The 27,222-nt window shown below is 37.2% G+C and overlaps 2 protein-coding genes across 9 annotated transcripts in view; both read right to left on the reverse strand.

Annotated features, from left to right (window-relative positions):
* The window catches only part of LOC117304839 (leucine-rich repeat serine/threonine-protein kinase 2-like), a 111,105-nt gene extending 91,616 nt beyond the window's left edge, over positions 1 to 19,489 (reverse strand). For 7 of the 8 annotated variants that reach the window (XM_033789517.1, XM_033789499.1, XM_033789508.1 and 4 more), the window contains exons 1-6: positions 19,229 to 19,441; positions 17,482 to 17,685; positions 13,486 to 13,577; positions 9,653 to 9,732; positions 2,534 to 2,622; positions 613 to 741 (exon numbers count right to left, since the gene is read on the reverse strand). In XM_033789517.1, the coding sequence (XP_033645408.1) occupies positions 613 to 741; positions 2,534 to 2,622; positions 9,653 to 9,732; positions 13,486 to 13,577; positions 17,482 to 17,623 (532 nt within the window). In that variant the 5' untranslated portion in view covers positions 17,624 to 17,685; positions 19,229 to 19,441. Of the gene's footprint in view, positions 1 to 612; positions 742 to 2,533; positions 2,623 to 9,652; positions 9,733 to 13,485; positions 13,578 to 17,481; positions 17,686 to 19,228 lie in introns of all 8 variants that reach the window. The other variant, XM_033789469.1, reaches the window with a different exon arrangement.
* Positions 19,490 to 24,903: 5,414 nt separating this feature from the next.
* Positions 24,904 to 27,222, reverse strand: part of LOC117306900 (ankyrin repeat domain-containing protein 26-like) — a 32,798-nt gene continuing 30,479 nt past the window's right edge. Inside the window, exons 38-40 of the mRNA XM_033791467.1 lie at positions 26,795 to 26,909; positions 25,828 to 25,873; positions 24,904 to 25,324 (exon numbers count right to left, since the gene is read on the reverse strand). Of these exons, the coding sequence (XP_033647358.1) occupies positions 25,188 to 25,324; positions 25,828 to 25,873; positions 26,795 to 26,909 (298 nt within the window). The 3' untranslated portion in view covers positions 24,904 to 25,187. The remainder of the gene's footprint in view (positions 25,325 to 25,827; positions 25,874 to 26,794; positions 26,910 to 27,222) is intronic.

Here is a 27,222-nt window from a genome sequence, read left to right on the forward strand (position 1 = left end):
GTAGAAGCACTAAAGCAACAGACAACAGCAGCTACAGCAACGGCAATACTAGCCAGAGCAGCAGCAGAAACAGTAGCGGCAACAATAAGGGTAGCAGAAAAACTACCCACAGTAGAAGCACTAAGACAAGCAACAACAGCAGCTACAGCAACGGCAATACTAGCCAGAGCAGCAGCAGAAACAGTAATAGCAACAATAAGGGTAGCAGAAAAACTACCCACAGTAGAAGCACTAAAGCAACAGACAACAGCAGCTACAGCAACAGCAATACTAGCCAGAGCAGCAGCAGAAACAGTAATAGCAACAATAAGGGTAGCAGAAAAACTACCCACAGTAGAAGCACTAAAGCAACAGACAACAGCAGCTACAGCAACAGCAATACTAGCCAGAGCAGCAGCAGAAACAGTAATAGCAACAATAAGGGTAGCAGAAAAACTACCCACAGTAGAAGCACTAAAGCAAGAAACAACAGCAGCTACTACAGCTACTACAGTCGCTGCAGCTGCAGTAGCAGCAGCAGTAGTAGAAGCAGTAACAACTCCAGCAACTGCAGCGGTAAGTAGCAGCACTATTTTTTAGCTGAAGCAGTGTTTTTTTCTTTGAGAATGTTACCTTCTGCAAGGAGTTGTCTCAGTGCTTGGCAGGCCACCTTTTGAAGGTCTTCGTTGCTTTTGAAATTGTTCATGGTCTGTACTATCGCTTCAAGAACCTGCTCTTCAAACAGAACGACGCATATATTGGCTGGAAAAGATAAAAGGAAAAATATAATTCAGAGTAAAAAGTTTTTGCAAATAAATTAAAGAGACTTACACATGTTCTCTAAACCACATCCTTTACAAATGAAATTTGATTGAAAGCTATACTGCCTGCCAGGTTTATATTATCATGGTTGAGTGCTCGATTAAATCAAATCCTTAAAGCCATTGGACACTTTCGGAAAGTTTTTTTTTTTAAGTTCACAGATTTACAAATAACTTACAGGGTTTACAGAAGGTAATGGTGAAAGACTTCTCTTGAACTATTATTCCATGAAATGCTTTACTTTTTGAGATAACATTTAAACAATATCAATTCTCGATATCGAGAATTACGGATTTATTTTAAACACAGGTCATGACACGGCGAAGTGTGCGGAAACAAGGGTGGGTTTTCCTGTTATTTTTTCCCGACTCCAATGACTGATTGAGCCTAAATTTTTGCAGGTTTGTTATTTATATGTAAGTTGTGATACACGAAGTGTGGGACTTGGACAATACTGTTTACCGAAAGTATCCAATGGCTTTAAAGATAAGTCACACAACACAATTATTCCACGAAATAGTTAACAGCCTGACATTTTGGTCAAAAATCTTTACAAAAACAGATGTGGTTTCGGCCCAATCACTTTAAAGGCTCAAAAAAGTTCTGAAAATAATACTGCAGCTAGGCACGATAATTCTTTTAAATATCAACGTGTAGTGGTTAAGACTTAAGGGTTGCTTAGGCAAACAAACTAAAAAAAATCAAAGCAGAAGAAGACTTATCAAATGTACTAATGATTCTAATTGAACACAGACAAACTGACATGCAATTTTTCTTGGCTCATGTCACGTAGCATATATACAAAAACATTTTGTTTGCTCTTCATTTTGAAACAGAATCATCTGTCCAAAATTGTTTCAGAGCAAAACATTCTTTTAAAAAAGACTTTACACCTCTATAAGATGGTTAACTCACAAATTTGATTTATAAAAACTCACATTAAAAAGAGCGCCAACACTCATAGAGAAAATGTCTTGAAGAGAAAAGCTGAACAAGAAATGTTCTTTCAGAACTCACAACATGAACAACATTTCTCATGCGTTCATTCTGAAGACCAAGGGATAAGTGACTCTCGTTGCCAGAGGTTTGAGGCAGACAAGAAATGGATGTGATATGAGTGACCCAGGCAGGGAGTTTTATGTAGCTGAGGGATTAAGCTTTCACAAGCTGTGAAAATATGGCTAAAGGATTAAGGGACCAATAACCTATTGCTCCATGAAGGGACAGAGCACTGGTTAATCCCATAACAGATTTTAACATACACTTGTAGTTGTACGGAGGTTTATCTCCAAACACTCAGTCAGTACATGGAGGTAGAAATTGTTAAGTGGAAGCCAGGATTAAAAGCAAACATGGATAAAAAAAGAGAAAAGCTCAAATTCAAAAGCTTGTTGGCTCATTAAGCAAGGTGACATTGAGTTTGAGCTGAAAAAAAACTGGGGCAGAAATTTCTCTTTGAAGGGCAAGGTACAGACCCACTCTGTCTGACGACATCTTGTTTCAAATTTCACTCTGAAATTATAATTTTACATAAAGCAGACTTGAAACTTTTTCTCCCACTTTCATATGAGGACTCTATCTATTGGAAAATGGGTGACTCACTCATTTTGACATTGAAGCCCTTCACAGTGCACCAGATTACCTGGCCACAGTCAAATCTAGAATGTGTACATAGTTCAGAACCCAACAAACAAACAGAGATTTAGTTGCAGACCATCATGATAATACTCACGTGACATGGCAAGGAACGTGATCATCTTCAATGCAGCTATTTGCACACAGGGGTCCTTGGTGTGTTTACCCATTATCTCTAACACATCCCTAAAACAAACAGAGACATTGTTAAAGCATTGTCTGCCACAACAAAAAAATTCCAAACTTACATGACTTAGTATATTTCTTGGAAATACAACAAGCCAGACGCCATGCAACGTGTTAGCTAGCGAGCCGTGCACGCCATGTTAGCACAGCCAGTTGGGCTGAAAACACGGGCAAAAATTTGATGCACGGCTTGGGTGAAGCCGTGCTGTCTAATAATTTCAGTGAAAATTGCTGAACTTCTTTTATTCCTTTTTTGTTGTTGAACAGTTTAAAACAGCAGTGAGTAAAATTAGATTTGGTTTTACCGGATTTCCTTCTTCTTTTTGAATCAAAATTTCAACGACGCAACGATAAAACCATATCACTCGAAGTTGCCTCGAAAACGCTGACCACATTGCGACCACACAAAACACAATGCCTCCATGCCTCTACCAAGCGTCTGGCTTGCAAGAGATAGAATTCCTAAATGCAAGATGAGAGTAAAAAATCAAATTGGCAGGGCTTGGATTTCAAGAAAAAATTTGTACTTCAGCACATTTACAGAGCCAGAAATAATTCTTACATGTACGTGCCCGTAATAACAACCTTTTTATGTTTTACTTTTCATGGTGGAGATACAATCAAGTACATGAGTAAGATTATAACCTTCGAAGGTGAAGAAACAATCTAAGGTAGTAACCTTTATGAAGGCACCATGTTGCAAACTTATTTTTTAAGGGAAGTTTTGCCAAAGCCGTGTCAAAACACGTAAGTATAAATCTCTGAAAATTCGTATTCCAATTCCAATAAAACTTTCAAACTAACCACAGGAAATACCAGATTTGAGTTTTTTAATTTGAGGTCATTAAGGGCAAGCAAGTCTTTCTGTTCTCACTATAAAAAAACTACACCTTCAAGGCACAATTTACAAAACTTCCACTGTGAACTGGCACCATAGCTGATAGGTAAAGCACCGTAAATTTCATGATTTTTTTTTTTACAGATGTGACCACCCAGAATTGTTAATCTTCGCTGCCAGGCACTTGTAAATACATTATCATTGTCTTACTTTTCATGTACATAATATAGCACGACGATGCACTTGCGATCGCAACGCACCAGGCGAGTTCTTTTATTTTACAGCGCCGCCATGCGTCTAACAATTGTTCTCAATATTGCACCCTCTTTAGTTTGTTTATGCGTGTATTTAATTTGCATAATTTCAAGCCTCTTTAGTTTGCTTTGCGCTTGTAAATAATTTGCCTAATTTATTCAGGTTGTGTATTCATGGGACAATCATTCCATAAATACCAAAAATAGTACCTGGGGATAGCAAGTGGTAGCTGCAGGACACTCACATTTGGTACGATTGGTGCCACACCTTATTAATTTGTCGCCGGGCTGCGAAATATTTATTCATTAAGCCCTAGGGTAGAGTTACCCCAACTTTGGAGGCAAGGAGTGACAGGAAGCAAGATTCCCAACCATTATGACTGTCGTTTTAGTTCTACATGTATTATATGGATGAACATAACTTTCACCTGTAAATAAAACACCTAATAAAGTAACTATCAACTTCAAAACCCATCTCGTTTGTCACGGCCTGTGCAGTTAACCTTCAAACTTGGTTACACAGATTTGTACCTCTTTTTTCCTTATCTATTCAACTTTATGAGTCTGTTTATTTTGACGATTTTGTGGTTAATGTTCTACAGCATGATAATATGTACTTTCGGTTTACTGGACACAGTTTATATATATAGCATTTCAAAGAATTGGGGAGTTCCTGCATGGTTCCTGTAAGTTTTTTCCAACTCCACAGTAAAACAAAACCAGGCTGTACAAAGTATTGCAGTGAACAACATGTGATTCTCAGTAAACTTTGTTATTTTCAAGAGATGACAGGAAAATAACAAATGTTTCATCTTCCTTGTTTCCGCAATGAGACTATTTTTGTAGTGTATAATGGAAAAATGACAGGACCCCCCCCCCCCAAATAACAACAATGAGTTTTTAAGAACCATCCTTTCCACTATTATTCTGATTTCATGAGGTCAGGGAAAAGACTTCTTAGCATCCAATGTAGAACCACCACTTTCTTAATTCATTTTGTAAGTTAGAGTTTGTAATGATTCTAAGTGGGTTTTTTTACTGATTATTGTTTGTGGGAGCGAAGAGGTTTGGGCAGTTTTTGCATGATGTGGTGTTTCTGTTTAGTTCTTTTGTGTTTTAACTTATGTACTTATGTAAATCATAGTTTTATCTATTATTTCTGTATAATAATTTTAATGTTCAGTTTTGGAGCTTTTTATCAATGATAAACTTAGTCAATTTTCCATTTTTATCTTTTTAATGGACAAATAAATTATTGAATTTATTAACGCCATCAACTATCTTTAGCATTTATACCAAAATGTATGTAGTTTTGTGAAATTTTGCTTTGTTCGTGACTGTTGATCTACCCGTACTTCAATGGACTTGAAATCTGTGCATCCTACAAGAAGGTCATGTCAAGTTCACAGCCAAATCAATGGGTACTGATTACCAATCACTGTGCTCAGTCTGGCTAGGGCAGCACCCCTTATCCATACCTCTTGTCATTAAAGGGAAGGTACACTATTGGTAATTGTCACAGACCAGTGTTCTCACTTGGTGTATCTCAACATAATTATGCATAAAATAACAAACCTGTGAAAATTTGAGCTCAATTGGTCATCGGAGTTGGGAGAAAATGATGAAAGAAAAAACACCCTTGTTGGACGAATTTGTGTGCTTTCAGATAGGAATAAAAGACTTCGAGCTAGAAGTCTTTTATTTTTTTCGTGAGAAATTACCTCTATTTCAAAATCTATGCTACTTCAGAGGGAGCCGTTTCTGACAATGTTTTATGCTATGATCTCCAATGCTCGTTACCAAGTCAGTTTTTAAGTTAATATTTGTTTTGAGTAATTACCAAACGTGTACCTTCCCTTTAAACCCTGATAGCAGCCTCGCTTCTATGGCTAGTGTATCAATACCTTTGGTTTGGTAGCCGCCTTGCTAGCATAGGCAACATGCTCTATCAATACCTTTCTGGATCGCAACGTATTGATACAATGTACCTCATCACTAACCCCTGGTAGCAGCCTCGCAACCATGGGCAGCACCCCCTAACCATACCTCCCGACACTAACCATAGATAGGGATGTCCTGAAAACCAACACTGATTGGCTCCCAAAAGTGACTGAGCATGTATTTTCACAATGAACTCACATTAATCTTAACTCCAAATCAGTCTCGATTGCTATGCAAAGTGTGATGTCACAATATAAAGCAATATTGACAACTCATCTAAAGTTGAAACGTAGTGCTTTGTTAATCAAGCCCTGGTTTGGTCGAGTGAAAGAAATCAAATATGATAACACAATGATGATTCTCTACCAAGAAAAGCTCCTATTTTTAACTCAAGTGGGATTTTTGTAACATCCAATTTCTTGTAATGTGACGTCAAGACAAGTTATCTAGTACTTGAACTTAAAGTTGAAGATTACAAAAATTAAACCATGTCATTTGGACTATAAATACCTGGTGGCATTTCCCCAGGTATTTTTAAAAACTTCCCGTGATCTTGACTTAACTTTTTTGAAAAAATAATTTTTTCCTTGTTGCATTGAAATTATTACGTTTATGTTTAACTGATCGGGAGTCAATTGTCTAAAAATAGCAAATCCTTAAAATGGTAAGCATTGTCCTTTTGATCTCCCCCCCCCCTCCCCTAAAGAAAAAAATGAGATGAAAAGAAATGAACAACGATAGGTTCAAAACATCAAACCCCCCTATCTTCCCCTGTTCCTCTGCCACCCGCCCCATTCCTCAATGAAAACACATTCTGACGCCACTACCTGCACCTGTAAATATTAATGAATTGATCACTGATCATATGATAAAGTCATGTGAGGTAACTAAGCGCTGTGTTTGTGTGTTTTTGTCTTGTGCGTATTACCTCACTGCAATTTGGGCCAAGTATTAGTGTATAAGTGGCTAATATTTAACTACTACTGGTGCTCAAAAACATGTGTTTAGGTACCAGCCAATATTCTCAACCTCTCATCAACCAATGGTCTTTGAGTGAACTTAGCCATTATATAAAGTAGGTGAAAAGTAGAAACTTTTAGTTCGAATCCCTGTACCAGTACAAAAACTGTTTAAGTCATGTGGCAAAGTCATGTGCTTGTGAGGCAACTCAATGAGGTGGTATTTTTGTTGTTTTGCAAGAAATATGACCGCCATTATATCGCTGTTATTGCCAACCACTGCAATCCAGCCTATAATTGGCACGGCCACAGTTAAAAGAATTTAATCACTCACATTTTATTGGAAGTAAATTGAAAGGCTATGAGAGCTGAGGCATTGCATGGTGAGGTATCAATATATATTTGGTTTGCGGTAACACCATATATCAGGTAAAGGTTTTGCCAGGTAAAGTTTATCCTTTAGAGGAATGTCTTGCTATATATTCTACTATCGCGGGGTAGATTTTTTTCAGATTTTTAGGGAATTTTAAATGCAAAGTACTTAATTATTTTATGAAAGAGTTACTTCAACTACTGTCCTGTTGTTTTCAATCAGCACACTATATCATCATTTGTGGCGTGTCATGGCCGAGCGGTTAAGAGCACCGGATTCACGCTCTGCTATTAGATCAGCAGAGTGTGGGTTCGAATCCCGGATGTGACACTTGCTACATAAAATTAGGGAGGTAGTGCTTTCTGCTCTACCGGCCAGGCTTCGGACTGATGATACCCAAGCCTACATCCGTATGGACTGTAAAAGGGGTAGGTGGCAACGGCCTCTGGACAAAAATAATTGTAGCCCACAACTTGTGTCTGACGACTTGCTTTTAAAAAAAAAAATAATAAAAAATAATAAAAAATCAACCTGTGAAAAATGCATCTAATAAAGTGGTCGCATTATAGTGAGAAAAAAAAACACCCAAACAAACACACACAAAAGAGTACTACCTGTAGCACTGCAGATATTGGATTTGAGGCATTGCATGGTGAGGTATCATTATATATTTGGTTTGTCGTAACACCATGTATGTATCTACTTGCCAGGTAGAGTTTGTTCTTAGAGAACTGTCTTGCTTTATACTATTCCATCCGCCCAGGTAATAGTTAATAAGCAGGACAGTTCTTTTCAGAACTGAGAAGTCTCCCAAACACCCGAACAATCTACTCCGCGGTAGTAGCATTAAGCAAGACAGTTCTCTAAGAATAAACTCTACCTGGCAAGTAGATACACACTCAGTGTTACTGCAAACCAAATATAAATACATGTAGCAGAGTTTTATGCCACTATACATGTATATCCCACTAACCACTAAAGTGATTGCACAGTGCATGAGAAAACAATCAAACGCAAAGTTTAAACCTCTCAACTGTGCTTTAATATGGTTTGTGTGAGTTGAACACACACTTACACGCATAAATTGGCAAAGCGTACTTAATTTGTATTTGCGTTAAATAGTTATTGCATGCGGTCACTATGTGGCAAGCATAAATTAATGCACTATATGATGTGTTCTTTGTGCCTGACTGATAAGAATTGGGTTTTTAAAATTAAATTGTGAATATTTTTGCTAGCAGCCTTGTATTGTGTTTTAACAACTGTGTCCTTGAATATCATTGCAAATATGAGTGTCTTGGTCTGCTCTTCATCTTTTGGTTGTGAAATTTTTGCTCTAAAGTCAAATTGAATTTTGTAATGGACTCATTTTGCAACAGGCTGAGGCTTCATAAAGAATGACAAAAAAATTAAGTATAAACCCTGTTGTGGAACTGGTGTACAATGACATTTGATTTGCTACCCTTTCAGTGAGAAATATAAAAAACGTACAACCCATCCATCAACAAAAGCTTAAAAACGACGTCAACCGTAAAACGGGTCAGTGCATTCCACACAGGGATTGTAAGTGGTCAAAGGTAAAAGTCAATGTCATTTCGATTGAATATCACAGAAAGTCAGGAATTACATGCAACAATTGGCACCAAGGTGACATGGGACCCAAAACATAAAATAGATAGAAAGTCAACAATCAGGCTCCAATTTTCAAAAGCCTGTAATGTAAGCACAAAAAAACTCATAGAGCTCAGAAAAGTATTGTGTAACAGAAACAGATTACCAGCCAAAAATCATATAAAAAATGTGACTGGTGCCCCAATAAATTTTTTTGCTGCGCAAAAAAATTCAAGCAGTAGTTCTTGCTTAACAGCTTTTGTGAAACTGTGCCCTGTAACTAGAAGTATTAGCAAAGAAAAGCCATCCGAACTTTGTCTAAAAATCCTCTTTCTATTGCATACTATAATTTGTTGCTGTTTTAGTCTGTGTTTGGTCTAATTCATTTGGTACCTTTTTTTTCTTCATAAAAATTCCAACTTTGTATTTTTCCTTTTGAAATATTCTTAATATCATGTGTCGTCCCCTTATTGCATAAATTTGTGAGCTTTTAAATGCATTTAAAACAATTTTCTGAATACTATAGGCATTTGAAATATTACCTCTTTCTCAAAAACTATGTAACTTCAGAGGGAGCTGTTTCTCAAAAGGTTTTATACTACCAACAGCTCTTCATTGCTCGTTACCAAGTAATTATGTTTTTAAAGGCAGTGGACACTTTTGGTAATTGTCAAAGACCAATCTTCTGACTTGGTGTATATCAACATTTATAAGCATAAAATCACAAACCTGTGAAAATGTTAGCTCAATTGGTCATCGAGACAATAATGAAAAAAACACCCTCGTCACACGAAGTTGTGTCCTTTTAGATGCTTGATTTTGTGATCTCAAATTCTAAATCTGAGGTCTCGAAATCAAATTCGTGGAAAATTACTTTTTTCTCAAAAACTACGTCACTTCAGAGGGAGCCGTTTCTCACAATGTCTTATACTATCAACCTCTCTCCATTACTCGTTACCAAGTGAGGTTTTATGCTAATACTTATTTTCAGTAATTACCAATAGTGTCCACTGCCTTTAATAAACCTATAATAATCATGATAATAATAACTTACTGGTGAACATGTCGTTTCTGGATCAGATCTTTTAGTTTCTTGCTGGCACTCATCATAGCAGCCAGGGCTTCATATCCAGTCTGCAAAAACAAAATAACAATAATAATAATTCCACAAGAAATATTAGTACAATTGTCCACAATACTTCAACCTAAGTTTGTAAAGAAACACTTACAGAAAATAGCAAAGACACAGTGAAATGCACAACTCAGCGGCCATTTCCAAAAATGGGGCTGAGAGAATTCAAATTGGATTGAAAGGCTGCATGCACAATGGTTGAACTTCCTCTAAAGTGCCTGGCATAAAAGGTTATCAGTTATTCTTCTATATGATTGCAAAACTTAGTTGGTTAAAGCAGTGTTCCCTTTGGATTTTTCTTTTGCAACGTTTATGTAGAATGACAAAATTAGAACCATCAAGAACACAAGGTAAACTGCCATTCCTGTCAACTTACCACGATTGAGAATGTAAAACTGACTGGCCGAAAGAGGTTGTGGGAATTCCGCGCAGCCACGGTAACTTAACAGGGCCGCTAAAAAGTCTATAGGAACAACTTCGCGCTGTAAACCTACAGCTACCTAGCTGTAAAACGCTATGCAAATGCTGTGGAATAAAAGTCCAGGTTGGAACGCGAAGTAGAACTAATGACAGTCACTGTAACTTTCTACTTGGCTCAGAAGAAAAAGGTCCAATGGGAACATGACTGAACTGTAAACCCCTTTGGTACCCAACACATTGCAATATTTTAAACTATGTGGATTTCCTTGCTAACCTCGCCAGCTCTGCTTAGCCCATATTTTGTAAGCAATCTTATTTAACTATGAGCTAAACATTCTCATGAAACAATATACACTATGGTTTGTGGTTAAGGTACTCTGGAGTTTAATTCAATCCACTCATTCAAGATAAAACATCTACTAAATACGTAGAGTGATTATATTCCGCCAATCAGCCATTAGCAAGTATAGTACTGTGCTAATGGTAACCATTGGGAGTCTAAACTGTGTACAAAAGGTTTAAAGTGAATTGGGTTTAAGGAGCGGAGGGGAGGGCAAAACAAACAATCAAGTTTAAAATTATCAACATTTAATGACACCAAATAATGATTAAAACAGTTTGTTTTAATGCTTCATACAGCCAGTTTAGATCCTTAAAAAATATGCCATTGCAAGATGATCTTGTGAAATAGCAGTCGAATGAACCATTTTCTAAAAAAACTTCACAGATTTTACTATGTGAACATCTGAGTTGCCATTTTAACTTGATGGTTGATTTAATACCATTGTCAAGTTAGTAAAATAATCAAGAAAGATTATCTGAGTTTAAAGCATTTCTGGGGTGCTGTTCATGGTTGAAAAAATGACAGTAAGATACATGAGGAAAATGCAGACACAAAAAACGAGTTTCTGCTTCAATTATAATTTATTTTCAACAAAACATCTTTGTAAAAAATACATGAGAACCAGGAACAGTTTAGTATTAGTTTCTCTCTAAAACATGGTCACCTTCAACTTCAACTTTCAACTTATTTTCCACAGTTTCAAGAACAGAATCTCTACGCAAAACCCCTGAGAACCAGGAACAGTTTGGTATTAGTTTCTCTCTAAAACATCGCCACTGAGTTTGATGACGTTTTCAAAGATCAGTTTGGGTTAGTGTGTTTATTAAAAAACAAATGTTTACCTTAAATTCCCAAAAGAAATTGTTGGTAAAAGTTATGCAAGTTCACCCTGAACAAGGCTAAAAACCACTAATGGTAAGGCACTAAGAAAAGAGGGGCTACAACTTAACAAGGGGCTACAGTTATATTGAATATAACTCAAGCGAGCTGGAGGTAATATTACTGTTAAAATAGTCTAGATTGTAGGATGGGAGAAACATGCACCAGGCCAGGAGTTTCCAAGAGATCCCTGTATGGGGAATAAGGTTGTATGAATATCTCTTTGTTACACATTTCATCAAAGCAAGAGTGTCACGGGTGAGAAGAAGCAGAAAGTCTGGTTTCATGCTCAAACACCCTGATAGGAGGAACCAGGTCAGACACACTGGTGGCACACATAAAACTATCTGTAGAAAAGACAGAGGCTGGCCCCCAGACCTACAGTGGGAAAGAGGTTGTACTTCTCCCTTAAATGTTGTGACAATGCAGCTTGTTCATCACTGATCAAAATGTACCAAAAACAATTGACTATGCTCGTTACAGCCACTCTTTCTCTCAACATTTTCTCCCTGTATCAATTTGAGAAAGTCAATCAATCGCTCTTTTCAAACAAAATCTGAAAATGCTTTAATCCACCAGCCGTTTCTGTAAACTTTTTACCTATTTTATTGTTACTGCAAGCTGGAACCCCCCCCCCCCACCAAATTGAATTGAAAACAACTTCTACGATACAAAGCACTCACCTTGAAAAGAAACCAATTCCCCCTCCTCTCCTCGTTAGTACAATAATATAAAATCCCAAGAGAAATAAAGGCGCTCTGAAACGTTGAAGATGACTCTCCTCCCTAAGTGAAACCTCAACACTAACTACCTATCATCGTAACTATCCCACCATCTGGATATTTCCTGCATGGTTTCCCAACAGGGAACTCATATTATTGGATAGGTTCTGCTGGCCAAGCGAAGCCACGTGCAGAATTTATTAAATATTTCCAGTGAGAGAAGGGAAAAACACAATAAACATGGGAGGATGTGGATCCCCTGCTTCTCTTAACAAGTAGGTACAAAGGTTAATTTGATCTCCCGTTCTAGATACATGTGTTCTGCGGACAGGACGGACGGCTGCTTTGCTAATTGATTCAATGTCTTGATGGTTATCTATCGTGGCTTTATACTGTTACTCTGATAAGACTTCTCCGTGAACATTTCCCTAGAGGGATAATACAATTATTGTCTTCTGTAGGTTTCCCATTCTATCAGTAAGTAGAACAGGCAATATAGCAGTGAAAATTTTACCTCTGTCATTTATTTTCCTTTTTTTTGTAAACAAAAGAGAGCGCATAATTTTCATGGTACTTGGTGCTTTATCTGATCATCAGTGACACTGTACCACAGACAAACATAAGTTTGTTCCCCCCCCCCTTGTAAACATGGTGTAGGCTTTAATCGACCTTCCAGTCTAAATGATGATTCCAAGGGCAAAACAAATCAGAAAACTGACTAAAAGAGAAATATTATGCCTGCCTTCAGCTACATAAAAGGACATAATAGTTTTAGTACAAATAAGTTCATGAACGAGGAGACATCAGCTACACAAGGAGGTACGAATAGAGATTTACAGCTTACTGAGAGGTAGGTACCTGTGCATTAAAATCACAGCCTCATTCAAAATGAGGCACAAGGGCTAAATGCAATGTGCATAACAAGGACTATACACCAGGACACCACAGTCACAATCATGGCTACCCATTTGTTCCCTCCATTTTATGTAAAACACTTTGGAAACCACCGATGGAGCAGTTATCTCAATGTTGTTTGTATCAGCTATCAACACAAAAGTGTTTCTGAGTTTGTCAAATTCTACAAGATCTGCAAAGAGTTACTCAATGTCTAAATTGTGAATCAGTGTCTTTGTAACAAAAACATACCATGATTGTGGCTGTGCATTTATATGAACAAAGCCTTTCATTTCATTCATTTCATTCAATGGTTTATTAAAAAATCTATTCAATTCGCTGCCAGCATCGCTGCCAGCAGCAGAATTACATGAACAGTTACATAGTTAAAAAATTGGAGTAAAACATTACATTACTATTAAATAAAATGGCCTAAATCTTACACAGAAAAACTGAGAGGGAGAAGTACTGTAATATGCCTGTAATATGCTACTAACCTGTTGAACATCAGCTTCATAGGTTCGATGTTCCATCATATCAATGACTGGACCCTGAGCGTGGTAATCCTCTAAGATCTGAATACAATCCGCTGTAATCAATAGAGAAAAGAAAACTTAAAGATTCAAGATCATACAATTTCAATTTCGGAATTTCACAGATATCTCAGAGCTCAAACTTGGGGAGGGGGAATCCACAAAAACAACAGGTTTGTAGCTCCTTTTCTTTCACTAGACCAGAAACTTTACACTGTAAGAAAACAATTCTGATGGTTGTAAGTAATAATAATAATAATAATAATAATAATAATAATAACCCGTTTTTATACAGCGCTTTTCACACCCGGAGGGCGTCCCAAAGCGCTTCACATTATCACCCCTGGTCACTGGGCCTTAATTCACTCCTTAAACCATCTCAGCCATCTGGTGGGGGTGTATGCAGCCTGTGCAACATTAATATGCGCTACTCGGCTAAATCAATCACAAGAACCAACTCTGCCCTCACAGGTACCCATTTACCCCTTGGTGGAGAGAAGCAATTATAGTTAAGTGTCTTGCTCAGGGACACAAGTGTCACGACCAGGGTTTCGAACCCACACTCTGCTGAACAGAAGCATCAGAGCTTGAGTTCGGTGCTCTTATCCGCTCAGCTACGACACCCTATACTTCAATACATAACAGAACTGAACTATACTTATCAGATTCAACTTTTTTTGTTCAATTATACACAGTGAGTGAAGTATTTTTATAGGATTGAAAATAAACACGACTCGTCTGGTCATGAGTTTTCTAGCCTGATGATGAAGTCATCGACCTCACGCATGTAGTCTGAGTAAATGTTGAGTCCTTAAATAATAGTTGAGCCAATCATTTTTACATTATATACAGTTTCAAAACACACTTGATAAAATATTTTATAACAACTTTTTAAAACAACATTAAATACAGAACGGAAGGGAATTTAATTACCTTTGCAAAAACAAGTGTTGAACATGCATGAAATGTAGTTCCCGATCAGTACTTCTATCCATAATAATGCCAACATCCGAAGATTAAATGATTGTACAAGGATATTACTTATCAGAACATGAAACTCATACAAATGATTTGGTTACCAGTAGAGGAAGTGATATAATATTCAGGAAGTAATTCAGTTCATGGTTAAATTGTAACGGACACAAGCTAACAAGTATCCAGCAAGAATTGTGAAAGCTTTTTGTTAAGTAGCCTAAGTCTATCAAATCATCACCAGGCTAGTAAACTGTGCATTTTACTTGCCTGGCCATAATCATATTGTCATCAATGTATCTTTCTAATGTTACAAGTAACATTACAACTTTACAAGTAACCTCTAGTTACTTATTCACAACAATGTGAAAAGTCAATTTGTTTTTTTAAACATGTCAAATATGGTACCAATTGTATTCTACAATCATAGAGCAAGGTTCCTAAAGGGGATTTGGGGGGTGGGGGGGGTGGGGGGTGGGGGGGGTGGGGGGTGGGGGCAGGGCAGCTGGTACGTGATTGTGGATTCTACATAGTACTACTATATTTCATACTTCTTGCTTCATTAAAAAAACGAGGCAGATGACAGCAGTGAGTGAAGTCAGTGCCTTGCTCTATGGTGCCAGGGATCAATATCCATGAAGCTGATCAATGGCTTATTGATTATTGATGGGATAGTCAACAGTGGTCATATGTTAATATTGGACAGGGCCCAAGTCCATTGACTGATTTCGGTAGTAATTCTATAGATTGGCGTAATCGGCAACTGGTCGATCGTATTACGTGATGGGTCAATTCTACAAAAATGTTCAGACTCTTATAACCTTTAAAAAAAAGCCTCCAGGGTTATGAATTAAAAACAGGTGTTTGACTGGTGGCATTGGGATTGACCGATAGCGTCATGATCTATCGATAGCAAAGCGCAATCGACCAAGCGCACATACTGACTGACTGCACGTAACATTCTACACTTCATCTATGTAACATTTCTAGCGCACAGTAAAAATCATAAAAACATTTTTATGGATCCATGCCAAGAACTGTGAGTCTGCACTTCAGAAATGAAAGTTTTCTTGTCAACAAGTCCACTTAATCGCTCATGCTTGATCAACCACCATTTTACGATCACACTAATAAAATAATGTAACTGGGTCGTACAGTTGTTTGTACGAGATAAATACCAACCAGCACCATTTGAGTTACTGTCTGATGATCAATCAAGCATTATTGTTTTGGTATAATTCACAAAGTTACCATGTAATCATTTCAAGCCACTACTCAAAACAATAGAATACAAGTCCCTACCTGTAATTGATTGATTAATACTATACGTAATACACAGCCTGATACAATGAACTCACAAACACATAATGAATGGCATTGGGTTGGTGCTGGTACCAGCTTCATACCAATCATAAATACGCCTACATGTAATAATAAAAATACAATGTTTTTAATGCTTTATTACACCCCAAAGAGCAATTCAAAGCGGTCATTGATTGTTTTTCAACAGGATAAGTATCTGAGATGTTTTGAATAACATGTATAAAACCCATTTTTGTAACTAAAGTAAATGTTCTTTACAAGGTGCTGCGCAAATTCAACAGCAACTGACAAGAAACACTGTGGCAAACCTCTTCTCTTAGCAATTTAGAGTAACTGGGTACGTTTACGTGCATTACACAACATCTGGGACATCTGAAGGACGAAGGAATAATCGTAAAGTGTCTTGCTCAAGAACACGAGTGCAACGACCGACCAAAACTGATCAGAAACACTAGAGCTAGAGTCTGGCAGTGGTGCTGTTACCGCTCGGCGAAAAAATTCCATTAGATAAAAGGCAGAAACAAATATTTGAACATTTTGTGTGGTTTTTTTTTTAAACACAATTTAACTACTTTTTCCTGGCCTGGAATTTGATCTTCGAGAGGGCAAGGCCATTTTCAATTTGCAAATGTTCTCAGGGCAGTTCTATTGGAAAATCTTAATGTCTAGGGATATTCTAGGCCAAGACCAGGGGCAAAAGAGGCTACAGCCTCCATGGCCTCCATGTAATTCCAGGCCTGTTTTTCTTCCTCTTGCTTCCTTAGATTCTGTCTTTTGTCCGACCTCTTGTGGTTAAACTATACCCCTTCCGTTTATTGTCTCCTTCTTCACTTTTGATCCTTGCCCTTGCTATTGGCCATCTGTCTCCCTCTGTTTTCATTTCTTTCCACTTTACTCCTTTTGTTACACCAGTCTACCTGTATAAAATGGTTTGTGTTTTAGCCTTCCACTAGTGTCGATACATTCCAGGCCATTAACTATTTTGTTTTTTTAACAGGGCCGGGCCTCAGATCAATTTATAAAAGAAAACTAAGTCTACAAGATCACAACTATCATACCTCAGAATTTATTTCTTCTTTTCTAGTAAGACCAAAAGTTGTTGCTGCATTCTGATTACACTCCTCTCTGCATGAACTAAGCCCCACCCACAAAAGGGACAGTTGCATAAAACCCTCAACTCTTGATGAATGTTGCACATATCAAATTCAGTTTGCAATGCGCTTATTGCGCTCATTTTCAAATAAACAGAGTCCCCACGAATGTGGAAAAACAGTTAACAAGTCGCTATAGCCTCACATTAAAAGAGTATTTTGCTTCATACTCTTTCATAGCAATATTTGAAACAAGACGTTTCAAAGAGGAACTTTTATAATGTAACAGTCAAAAGGTCAAATAAGATGCTATGTTTATTCAGAATTCAGATTTTTTTTAATACAAATGTACTCACCATAATTTTATTTGAAATGTGCTGTCATTGAACGCTTTTGACAAAAATTTAACTTTAGAAAGGTATCAAACACAGGAGCATTTTAATGTGAGGTTAAAGACTTTTAATTTTTCCCAGTTTTCATTTAGGACTTTTGGAAAATAAGTAAATCAAAATACTGAATTTGACCTTGGAGTCCCTCTTCAAGACAACATTACATAAAAGTCCTTGAAACTTACATTGGTTTACAATCAGCCCTGTAAGCTCCCTGCACGCTTCGCTGAGATGGCTGGGGTCAAACTCATGCTTGAGTCGCAGCAATAGGTCAAGCGCCCTCTGCTGGTTCGCTGTGAGCATGTTGTCTTCCTGCACATTGGCCATCTTGATTTTTTAACTTTACGGCTCAGAAGAAACAGATTCTGCCATGTTGACGCACGCTTGATCTAAAACAATATAAAGCAGACTGAATCAAAGTTTGTTTTCTTTTTTGGGGGGGGGGGGTTATTACGATTATTGATTTATTTTGTCATTCCGGCCTTTAAAACAACACAACACATTAAAACTAATATCAAGCAGGTTACCAGTGAAAGCAATTCCGTGGGAAATGTTTTTAGTTGGAACAAAAAGACAGCTAAAAGGCTGCAAAACAGTATCCGTTTTTCTACGACGTGTGAGCTCCTGTATCCGCAGCTAACGTGTACGCAAAATACGATACTCGCGGATACGCGTCACATGAACACACAAAGTGTCGACGTATCAGTATCTGTATGTGTATCCGTAATAGGTTTGCGTAACCTCTCTATTAGCGAAAAGACCCTCATAGTTCTAGGAGTTTTGTATCCACTGCCTGAATTCGATTTCATCTAGATAGTATACACATATTGACTGCTTCGAGTGCTATGGTTAAAGCTACGACTCCCGATGGTGATCCCCGGAGCGTTCTATTTTCCGGAGGCGCAACCGAGGGAAAATGGAACGGTTCGGGATCACCAAGGGAGACATAGTGTTAACCAAAGCACGAGAAAAAGCAGTCAATATTTGCTTTATAATACCCCAACAGACTATTTTAGTATTTATCATCTTCGTACACGTAACGTACGTACGCGCGTTTCAGTTACACAGATACACAACTGATTGGGTTCGAGGTGCGTGAAAAAGATGTCTGGGTACTGCACACCGATCACACAGCAAACGAAGCACACCACACGGCAAACGATGCACTACCACACGGCCGCCGTCTGGTAAAACTAAGACATATCATGTGATGCGCCCTAAACCAATGAAAAGGCAGAGTATTTGTAAGGGGTGTTATAATAATATATCCTCCTCTTACCAATTGTCCTTATAGTTCTAACGTAACCCTCCTGCCGAGGGCGGAGGGTTATGTTATAAAAAAATCGCAACTATCATCACTGTAGCATTTTAATTTAGCCCAACTTGTCACCTTCTAATGGCCAAGATTTCACCTAGGCTACTTCTAGAACTATGAGGTTCGTTCCGCTATCGTCTCCAGACTCCATGAACAAAATGATAGCGAATCGATAGCCTCATAGAGTACATCTCGGCCACACAAGTCACAAGTCACGCAAAATATGCTAGTAGTAGTACAGTACAGTAGGCAGTAGGTAGCAATACATTACGTCAAATAACTAAACTAGACTAGAATAGTGTAAACAAAACACCTCAATTGACAGTGACATGACTGCTGTGCAATAATCATTCAAAAGATTATTTCATCCTCTACAAAATGAACTTAAAAAAAGCTCGCAACACAAGGATGGATCACTACGAAAGATATAAAATCTTGTGTTTTGTGCCGCAGTCAAGGAGAACTCTACTTAACATGCTATGAAAATGGCCCTATTCTAATCTTTCGTCCTATTTTTTTTGTTTTGTTACAACATAAAATAAAAACTAACATAGTGAAGTCGATATATAATATAGGATATTTTAGAGGCCCAGTCCAGGGAAAAGATAAGAACTTACAAAATAATCTTCTGCACTCTTGCTCCCATCCCAGCCTTTGAATTGATAAACAGAAGTAGCTAGAACGGCATCAAAACAAGGTAGGTGCTTACATGTTTTGATCCACTCAAATCCATTTACCGCCCGTGACCGTTACATGTATTGTCCCACTGTTAACTCCCAGGCATCCAGAGGGCGATTAATAAAGGTTAGCAATTACCTGACACAATGACTGATTGATTGATAGTAGGAGATCACACACACCGGCCGGCAACGGATAACTGGTTACATCAAAACCCATCCGATTGCGTGAGCTTTTCACAGAAGTCTCCCTTGAGGGCGCTATTAATATTTTCGGACAACTCTCCGGTTTGGGGGGGGGGGGGGGGGGGGCAATTTTCAATTCTAAAGATTCCCTGTTTTTAATTAAAACAATTTGGCGCTCCAAATTATGATAAACACTTTGGTGCATGAATTTTTGCCCAATAATTCTCGTCACATCATCAACTGCTTCTTCCAAAAGTTGAAACAATTAGTCAAACGAGTATTATGACTATATAATACTTGGCTAAAGAAAAAAAAACATCAAAATATGGACCAAAAATAGTTTTATTACAACTCTCTCCAAACAACACAAGATCATCGAACAAAACTTAAAAGATGCTGGAATTACCAGAATAAATCCACAAGCTCATTTTCAATGTAACCTTAGACAAGTACAAATTTTTGTCCCAGGAGTCGATTTCACAAAGAGTTAGGACTTGTCTTATCTCGAGTTAGGACTACTAACTTAGGATTAATCTTAAGGTCTGCATGCTAAGTGCAGGGATGGGACTCATCCTAAGTCCTAAGATTAGTCTTAAGTTAGGAAGAGTTTTGTGAAATCGACGGCAGATATCATAAATGACGAGACCATACTATTGCAAGTTGTATTTTTTAGTGAAGTTTCAGTTTTTAGATCCAAGATGGTGTAAAAAAAAAATAAAATGGTTGGACTTGGCACACAGTGACAGCTTTAAGATACAGGATTGGAAGAGCTTGCAGATAAACATATAGTCCTTAATATTTGGTTGTGACAACCGAATTCAGGCGTTGTGGTTTTTATAAATAGGTTTTGAGATACAGCCGTCGATTTCACAAAACTCTTCCTAACTTAAGACTAATCTTAGGACTTAAGACGAGTCCCAACCCTGCACTGTAATATGCAGACTTTAAGATTAATCTTGAGTTAGGAAGAGTTACTCGTCCTAACTCGAGATAAGACGAGTCCTAACTCTTTGTGAAGTCGACAGCAGATTCTTGAAAAATTGTTTTATATCCCTGGAAAATATTTGATCAGAAAGAAGAGAAGTTAAAAAGGATATAGTATGAACTTCATATCAGCAAGCTTTCAGACTCAAAGTAAACAATGTTTTTTATCTTAACCAAACCTGTAACTTTAAGATCCAACCATCATTTTCCACCAGTTTTTTCTTGTATGCTTTTCAAACTTAAGGATTAATATACTTTGTTTTCACATCAACACTTTAAATAAATAATACATCAAATTCAAACATTTAGTTAGTTAATTAATTAATTAATTCATTAATTCACATAAAACATTAATATTTAAATAATACAAATTTTCCTTTACAAAAACAACCACACACAGTTTTATATTAAAAAAAGAGCCAATAAGCTTGCTGAAGTATTCCTGGTTGAATGTTGAATGTCATTATACCCTGTTTCTTGAGTTGATGTGGTTCCAACATGTATATACAAATTAATGTCACTCTAAACATGAAAGTAAAGCTGAGACAATGAGTGGTCTTGACTCGAATTGAATATTTCTAATTGTCATGCTGACATACAGTTATGTCTCTAACACAAAACCAGATTTTTGTTCTGTATTATTCTAGCTATTTGTACTGTTTTTAAAATTTGTGGTGAGCAGAACAGATCAATGGGAGACTTTGAAACGCTAGGAGGCAGCAGACTCGGGTAAATTTCCATTGTTTACATAGTTCTGAGTGTGCGCACATTACCACAACAATGGATTTTACCTGGTAAGTCTGCTGCCATCAAGTGTCCCGAAAGTCTCCCATTGAATAGAACAGGATTTGAACCGGCTGCATGTGGATTTTTGTGCTCTCTCTCACTCTACTGAGCTATTAAGTCAAGTTAGTGATCTCCATATTTTGTAAATATATTTGTTTGGGGTGCCAGCAGTCAGAATTATTATTATTTTCCCCATACAAATAATTGAGTCTTAAAAAACAAATGGTCTTTACAGAGTTAACAATAACTCATTAATTAATATTAATTAATTTAAATTGGTCTGCAACACAAATGGACAGAAACACTTTATAGATATCTTACAGGATTGATCATTCCTGACACATAAATAAAACTGTTGCTGTTTACAGCAGTTTTTTAAAAAGACCATGTAATAAATAATTCAGTTCAATTTTAGGAGAATTGTGAATATTTATAAATAAATATATTATTTAAAAATAATAGGGATTGGAAAAAAAAAAAAAGTGATACTGTAACTTTACTGCATTAATAATAAAAATTCCAGAGATATTTACGGAAGCTTTATATCCACTGTCATACTTCAATAACTTCACAAAAGTTTGTTCATCACTCTTAAATCATTCTGAATGTGAACTTCTGGCTTTCAAACCTTTTGTAGGCTTTCATTTTATATTTCATTTGGACATACTCCTTAAAAAATTGTTTTTAAAGGCTGTGTTCACTATTGGTAATTGTCAAAGACCAGTCTTCTCACTTGGTGTATCTCACCATATGCATGACATAACAAATCTGAGCTCAATTGGTCGTCGAAGTTCCGAGATAATAACGAAAGAAGAAAAAAAACACCCTTGTCACACGAAGTTGTGTGCGTTTAGATGGTTGATTTCGAGACCTCAAATTCTAAACTTGAGGTCTTGAAATCAACTTCGTGGAAAATTACTTCTTTCTCGAAAACTATGTCACTTCAGAGGGAGTCGTTTTTCACAATGTTTTATACTACCAACCTCTCCCCATTACTCGTTACCAAGTAAGGTTTTATGCTATTAATCATTTTGAGTAATTACCAATAGTGTCCACTGCCTTTAAGGAATTGTAGCAAAAGACTTTGGGACTGGTGTGTCTAAAAGCCTCTAATATAAAAAGGAAGGGGGAATATGGCAAAAATAACAGGAAGTATTCTAACGAGGAAGTCATTCATTACATGGACGGATGTTTTCATACTTTAGGGCAAGTTTAAAATGATGGACCAAAAAAGGAGCACCAAAAATGATAGTTAAAACCTGCAATATATTAATGTGAAAAGCTATAAATTTAAAAACCAGAAAGCAAATAGTAGGACATATTAACAAAACACTGTAACATGTTATCAATGAGTTTGTTTTGCTTGTTAACATAACACTGTCAAATGATTAGGATTGACAATTTCATTCAGTTTTTAAGACATTAGAAATTAACTTACACCACTGAACACAGCACTAAAAGAAGAAAAAAATCGCTTTAAAGCTAAGTTACTTGCAGGCCATGAAGTCCTTCAGTAACATAGTAATGCAAGGTGCATTTGAGGCGAATTGACAAACCAATGGCTTCAAAGCCTGGTTCATACTTCAGACGAAAGAGAAGCAAATTTTCCCGCCCAACAATCACTATGCACACATTTCCCATTGTGGCACAAGGGAATTTCACTTGGCTTTCACAATTTGCATCAAGTATGAACCAAGCTTCAGCCTACTCGGTGAAACTTGACAGTGAAGGCCACAAAGTGATTTAGACTTATCTCACAAAAATTATAACAATTTCTTTACAATTTCAAGCTTACAATTCAGTCGCAAATATTTTAAGTTTACAATACAATATTTACAGGATAAAAAAACCAAGTTACATATACACAAAAACACACACAAAAACACAGTGTAATAATTGATGCTAAGTTTGACAATGCTGTTCAATGTCACCATACCAAGTACAAATGAAGTTGAGAAACGTTTTCCGAATAACTTCAAACTCCCTAGATATCTAAAACAATTTGTAATAGACCGTGCATGTATTTACAGATATTTTGAAACCTTGACTTCCTTCAAACATTGCTTTAATACCATTACACACTTTCGGTACAGAAAAAAAAAAAATTACGGATTTATTTTAAACACATGTCATGACACGGCGAATCGCGTGGTAACAAGAGTGGGTTTTCCCATTATTTTCTCCGGACTCCGATGACCGATTGAGCCTAAATTTTCACAGGTTTGTCATTTTATATATAAGTTGTGATACACGAAGTGTGGGACTTGGACAATACTGTTTACCGAAACTGTATAATGGCTTTAAAAGGAGTATAAAAAAAATTGACATCAATAACAGGACTTGAAATTATGAATTTAATACATCCCCGTATGAATACAAGTAAAATTTTAGCCTGGTTGCGCATTTATTTCTGTTCTTTGTATATTTTTTTTTTAACTCGAACTCGAACAGCTTACTACACTCAGTTGTGCTATATGCCTCAGCACTACCGGGACTACACTCAAGGCATGCTGAAGAGCACCCTTAACGCTTTGGGATGGGTCAACGGGGGCTGGAATACACTTCAGTGCCCCCCGACTTTTCAATCATTACATGCACAATCTATCGTTAAAATAATCTGGTCAAACGAAAACCACTTAAAAAACTATAGTAAATTTTAGATTTTAGTAAACAATGTAGAATTCATGCTATTCCTGCTCAGCATTCTTACATGTCTACCGTTCACGACATTGGCACAAGTCTGAGTGCATGCATATTAATGCAATCCAGTACACAAGTTATAATGCTATGTATGAAGTGTGAACCTAAGAACAAAAGAAGTCCACATAATGTAGAGACTTAAGGCACTATGTTGACTTACCCATGTCCACACAGTGTTTTTACAGTGTTGAAGAATAAGAGTGTACAGTACAAAGGAATTTCAACACAGTTAAGCTCGGTTCATACTTCATGCGAATGCGAATTTGATGTGAATTTGACGTCACAACCCTCCTTTCGCAGCGATATTCGCAAATGAGTTGAGCAAAGCTGAACTGCTGCGAATTTTTCGTTGCGAATTTGTGACGTCAACATTTGTATTGCATTCGCAGGAAGTATGAACCAGGCTTGACTGCAACCATGGAGGTAGAACTGCAACACAGAGCTGTGGTGTTGAGTCCTCATAAGACTTGCACAGTCTACTGACTAACATCAAAAGAAATGTTAGGAATCTAAACTCAAGTTACAAATTTCAGTGAATTGGTCAAAGTATTGGTAAAAATAAAAACAGCATACATGGATATTTATACTCAACATACACAACAGCCTGATGAATGGTTTGGTCATAAATAATCAGCCACAGCAACTTGTTTTCCCATTTTAAACTACTTGAGGTTATTTAACGTCTCAGCCCATGTTTTTTTAAGTCTCTACTTCACAGATCTTGGATTTAATGAGTAATACACTGTGCTTATAACATACCCTTTTGCCTGAATAACGTCAAGCAGTGTTCATTAAATAGAAACCAAGGGTTGATCCATAAGTAGAAACCTTTATTCAGACTTTATAAAATGGAGCCAACGACCAAATATCATAGAGCTGCTCAAGCAGTAAAAAAAAACAATTAGCAGGATACCAGTCACAGATGGTACATGCATAATGGTATTTTGGCTGGTAACCTTATTCTGGTAAGCATAATTTTGTTGTGCTTAACAATTTTTTGTGCTTAAAGCAGCTCAATGAAATTGGGCCCGAATGGTTGGATAGTGACATAGGTTCGTTATTGCACATTTGAAAACTTGAAAGAAGACGGGCAGAATCTCCGGCAATACATCGATTAAATACTTGAACAAAAGACTTTTTGCAAAGTCACATTTCAGAGGACTGTAAAGAAATGGACACTTAAAGTTGAATCAGACTCTTTTTGTCGGATTGGTTAACACACAACATTACATGTAATGATTGACTAGACGAAATAGTTCTTTCTAAGTGTGGCGAGATACTGGTTGTTTTCCTGGCGGAGTGGTGAGTTGTATCCATCGTAACTTCTACTCAGTGAGCCAGCTCTTAATTCAGCCAGTGATGCTCCGACATCAGTTGGTGCTGAAAGGTTAAACAAATAATGAAGAACTCAATGATGGGAGATAGGTTATATATGCCATGATGATGTCAAGTTTTTCAAGCATGTTCAATAAATTTACAAGAAATTGGTTAATGTTTTAACTGTGCATACTTTGCTAAAAGTAGTAATTCTAATAAAAATATTGATTTATGTTTTGCTTTTTATTGCCAAGTGGCCCCTCAAAAAAAGTTTAAAATGTTAATAATTATTGCTACCTCTGTTCATCAGGCTCTAAGCATTCCTAAAACTATCTCAACTTCTTTTGAGTATTCATCATCGGCAGCCAAATGGGCGTACAGGTTTCTTATCTTAAACATCAACAATCTCCATCATTGAAGGTACCCATGTATTCTTGCCCAAGATTACAAGTGTCAAGACCAGGTTTCGAACCCACACTCTGATGACTCACAATCTTGACCGAGGATATCATGAAGTTTCCCTATGATTGTGATATTCCATAATTTGCATAAATTACAAACCATACCTGCTTGTAGGTGACGAGTTATGCTTTTGTCCAGCTCACTCCAAACCTAACAAAAAAACACAAATTCATTTAAGGTAAATAAGTGACAAAAGACTATTTCTTTAATAGGTTGACAATTTCAGATGGCAGTAGCTGACTTTGTCTACAACACTTTGTTCACTTCCATGCTATAGGTCCTCAATAGAGCCTTCTTATATGACGTCACTATTTGAATGCTGGAGTACTTTACAGGCGCACAGCACACACACACAACTCACACCCAAGTACTTTAACCTTTTGGCAACAGCTCCCATAGACTGGGCCCCTGTCTTTATCCGCAAGGATAAAGACAGGTCCCTGCTGCTAGATCCAGTGATTCCATTGGATACAATGATATCATTGGATACGTGCAGCGACATAGATGCCCAAATAGTCACTACTCTCAAGTCCGCAATGGAATTTGACTGCGTATTTTTTATGTTAATTGAGCGAGGTCAGAGGTCTACTACACGCCGGTTTTGCATTTGTTTAGGCCGGTCTCTGGCGTTATTCACGAACCTCAAAGAATGACATCAGACGTTCAGGCTACAGTTTTGTTATAGGTCCAATGTATGAATGTGTTTACCTACCCATGCATATACAAGCTTGTGCATCGAAATGCAATGATAGATGGCACTGGAAAACCTGATACAGACACAGTAACTGCAACTACTTTTTCTGCGATGTTAATATTTTTTTAGCGCAATTTTTTACCTTGTTGCCTTTTGCTTGTTTATCAGGTAAATGTTAGCAAACTGAGGCTGAGAGGTGCAAAATAGTTGGTTCATTTTGGTACAATAAGAATTAACATTTGTGAGTGAGTTTTGCATACAAGGAGTTAATTTCTATTAGCTAGCCATAGCCAATGACCATAGCTGTAGCCATAGCCATTGGCAAATAGCCATAACCAATGGCCATAGCCATAGCCAAAGCTCAGCCCCTCACCTACCTTCTCAGTGATGGAGTCAATTTGAGGTCCTTGTGTTGGTTTCTTACTAAGATGCCTACCAGGTGTTATATCAAGACTGCCATCTAACATCTGTCTGTTACGTTGCTTCTGAATCCTGCGTAGTAAACAAAATACTGAGGTGAAGATTTGGCAACCATTGAAAACATTCGAAATGTAGTCTCAAACCCTATAAAGTCAGAGCGATATCTACATCAGAATTTTTAGGGTTTGGGTTAAGGAACATAAAACGCAACTTCTGTTACATAGATCCAAAACAGATAACTGGCAAGGTGACCACTGATGTCTCCATCTGTCCTTGCCTAAGACTGTAATAAGTAAACTTATAAATTGTAATACCGGATTTGGATGAGACCATTAGCATAACTCCTCAGTTAGTTTATAACAAAATATCTTCATTAGTTGACAAT

The sequence above is a fragment of the Asterias rubens genome, chromosome 2 (genome assembly GCF_902459465.1).
Source record: "Asterias rubens chromosome 2, eAstRub1.3, whole genome shotgun sequence".
In the NCBI taxonomy this organism is placed as follows: Eukaryota; Metazoa; Echinodermata; class Asteroidea; order Forcipulatida; family Asteriidae; genus Asterias; species Asterias rubens.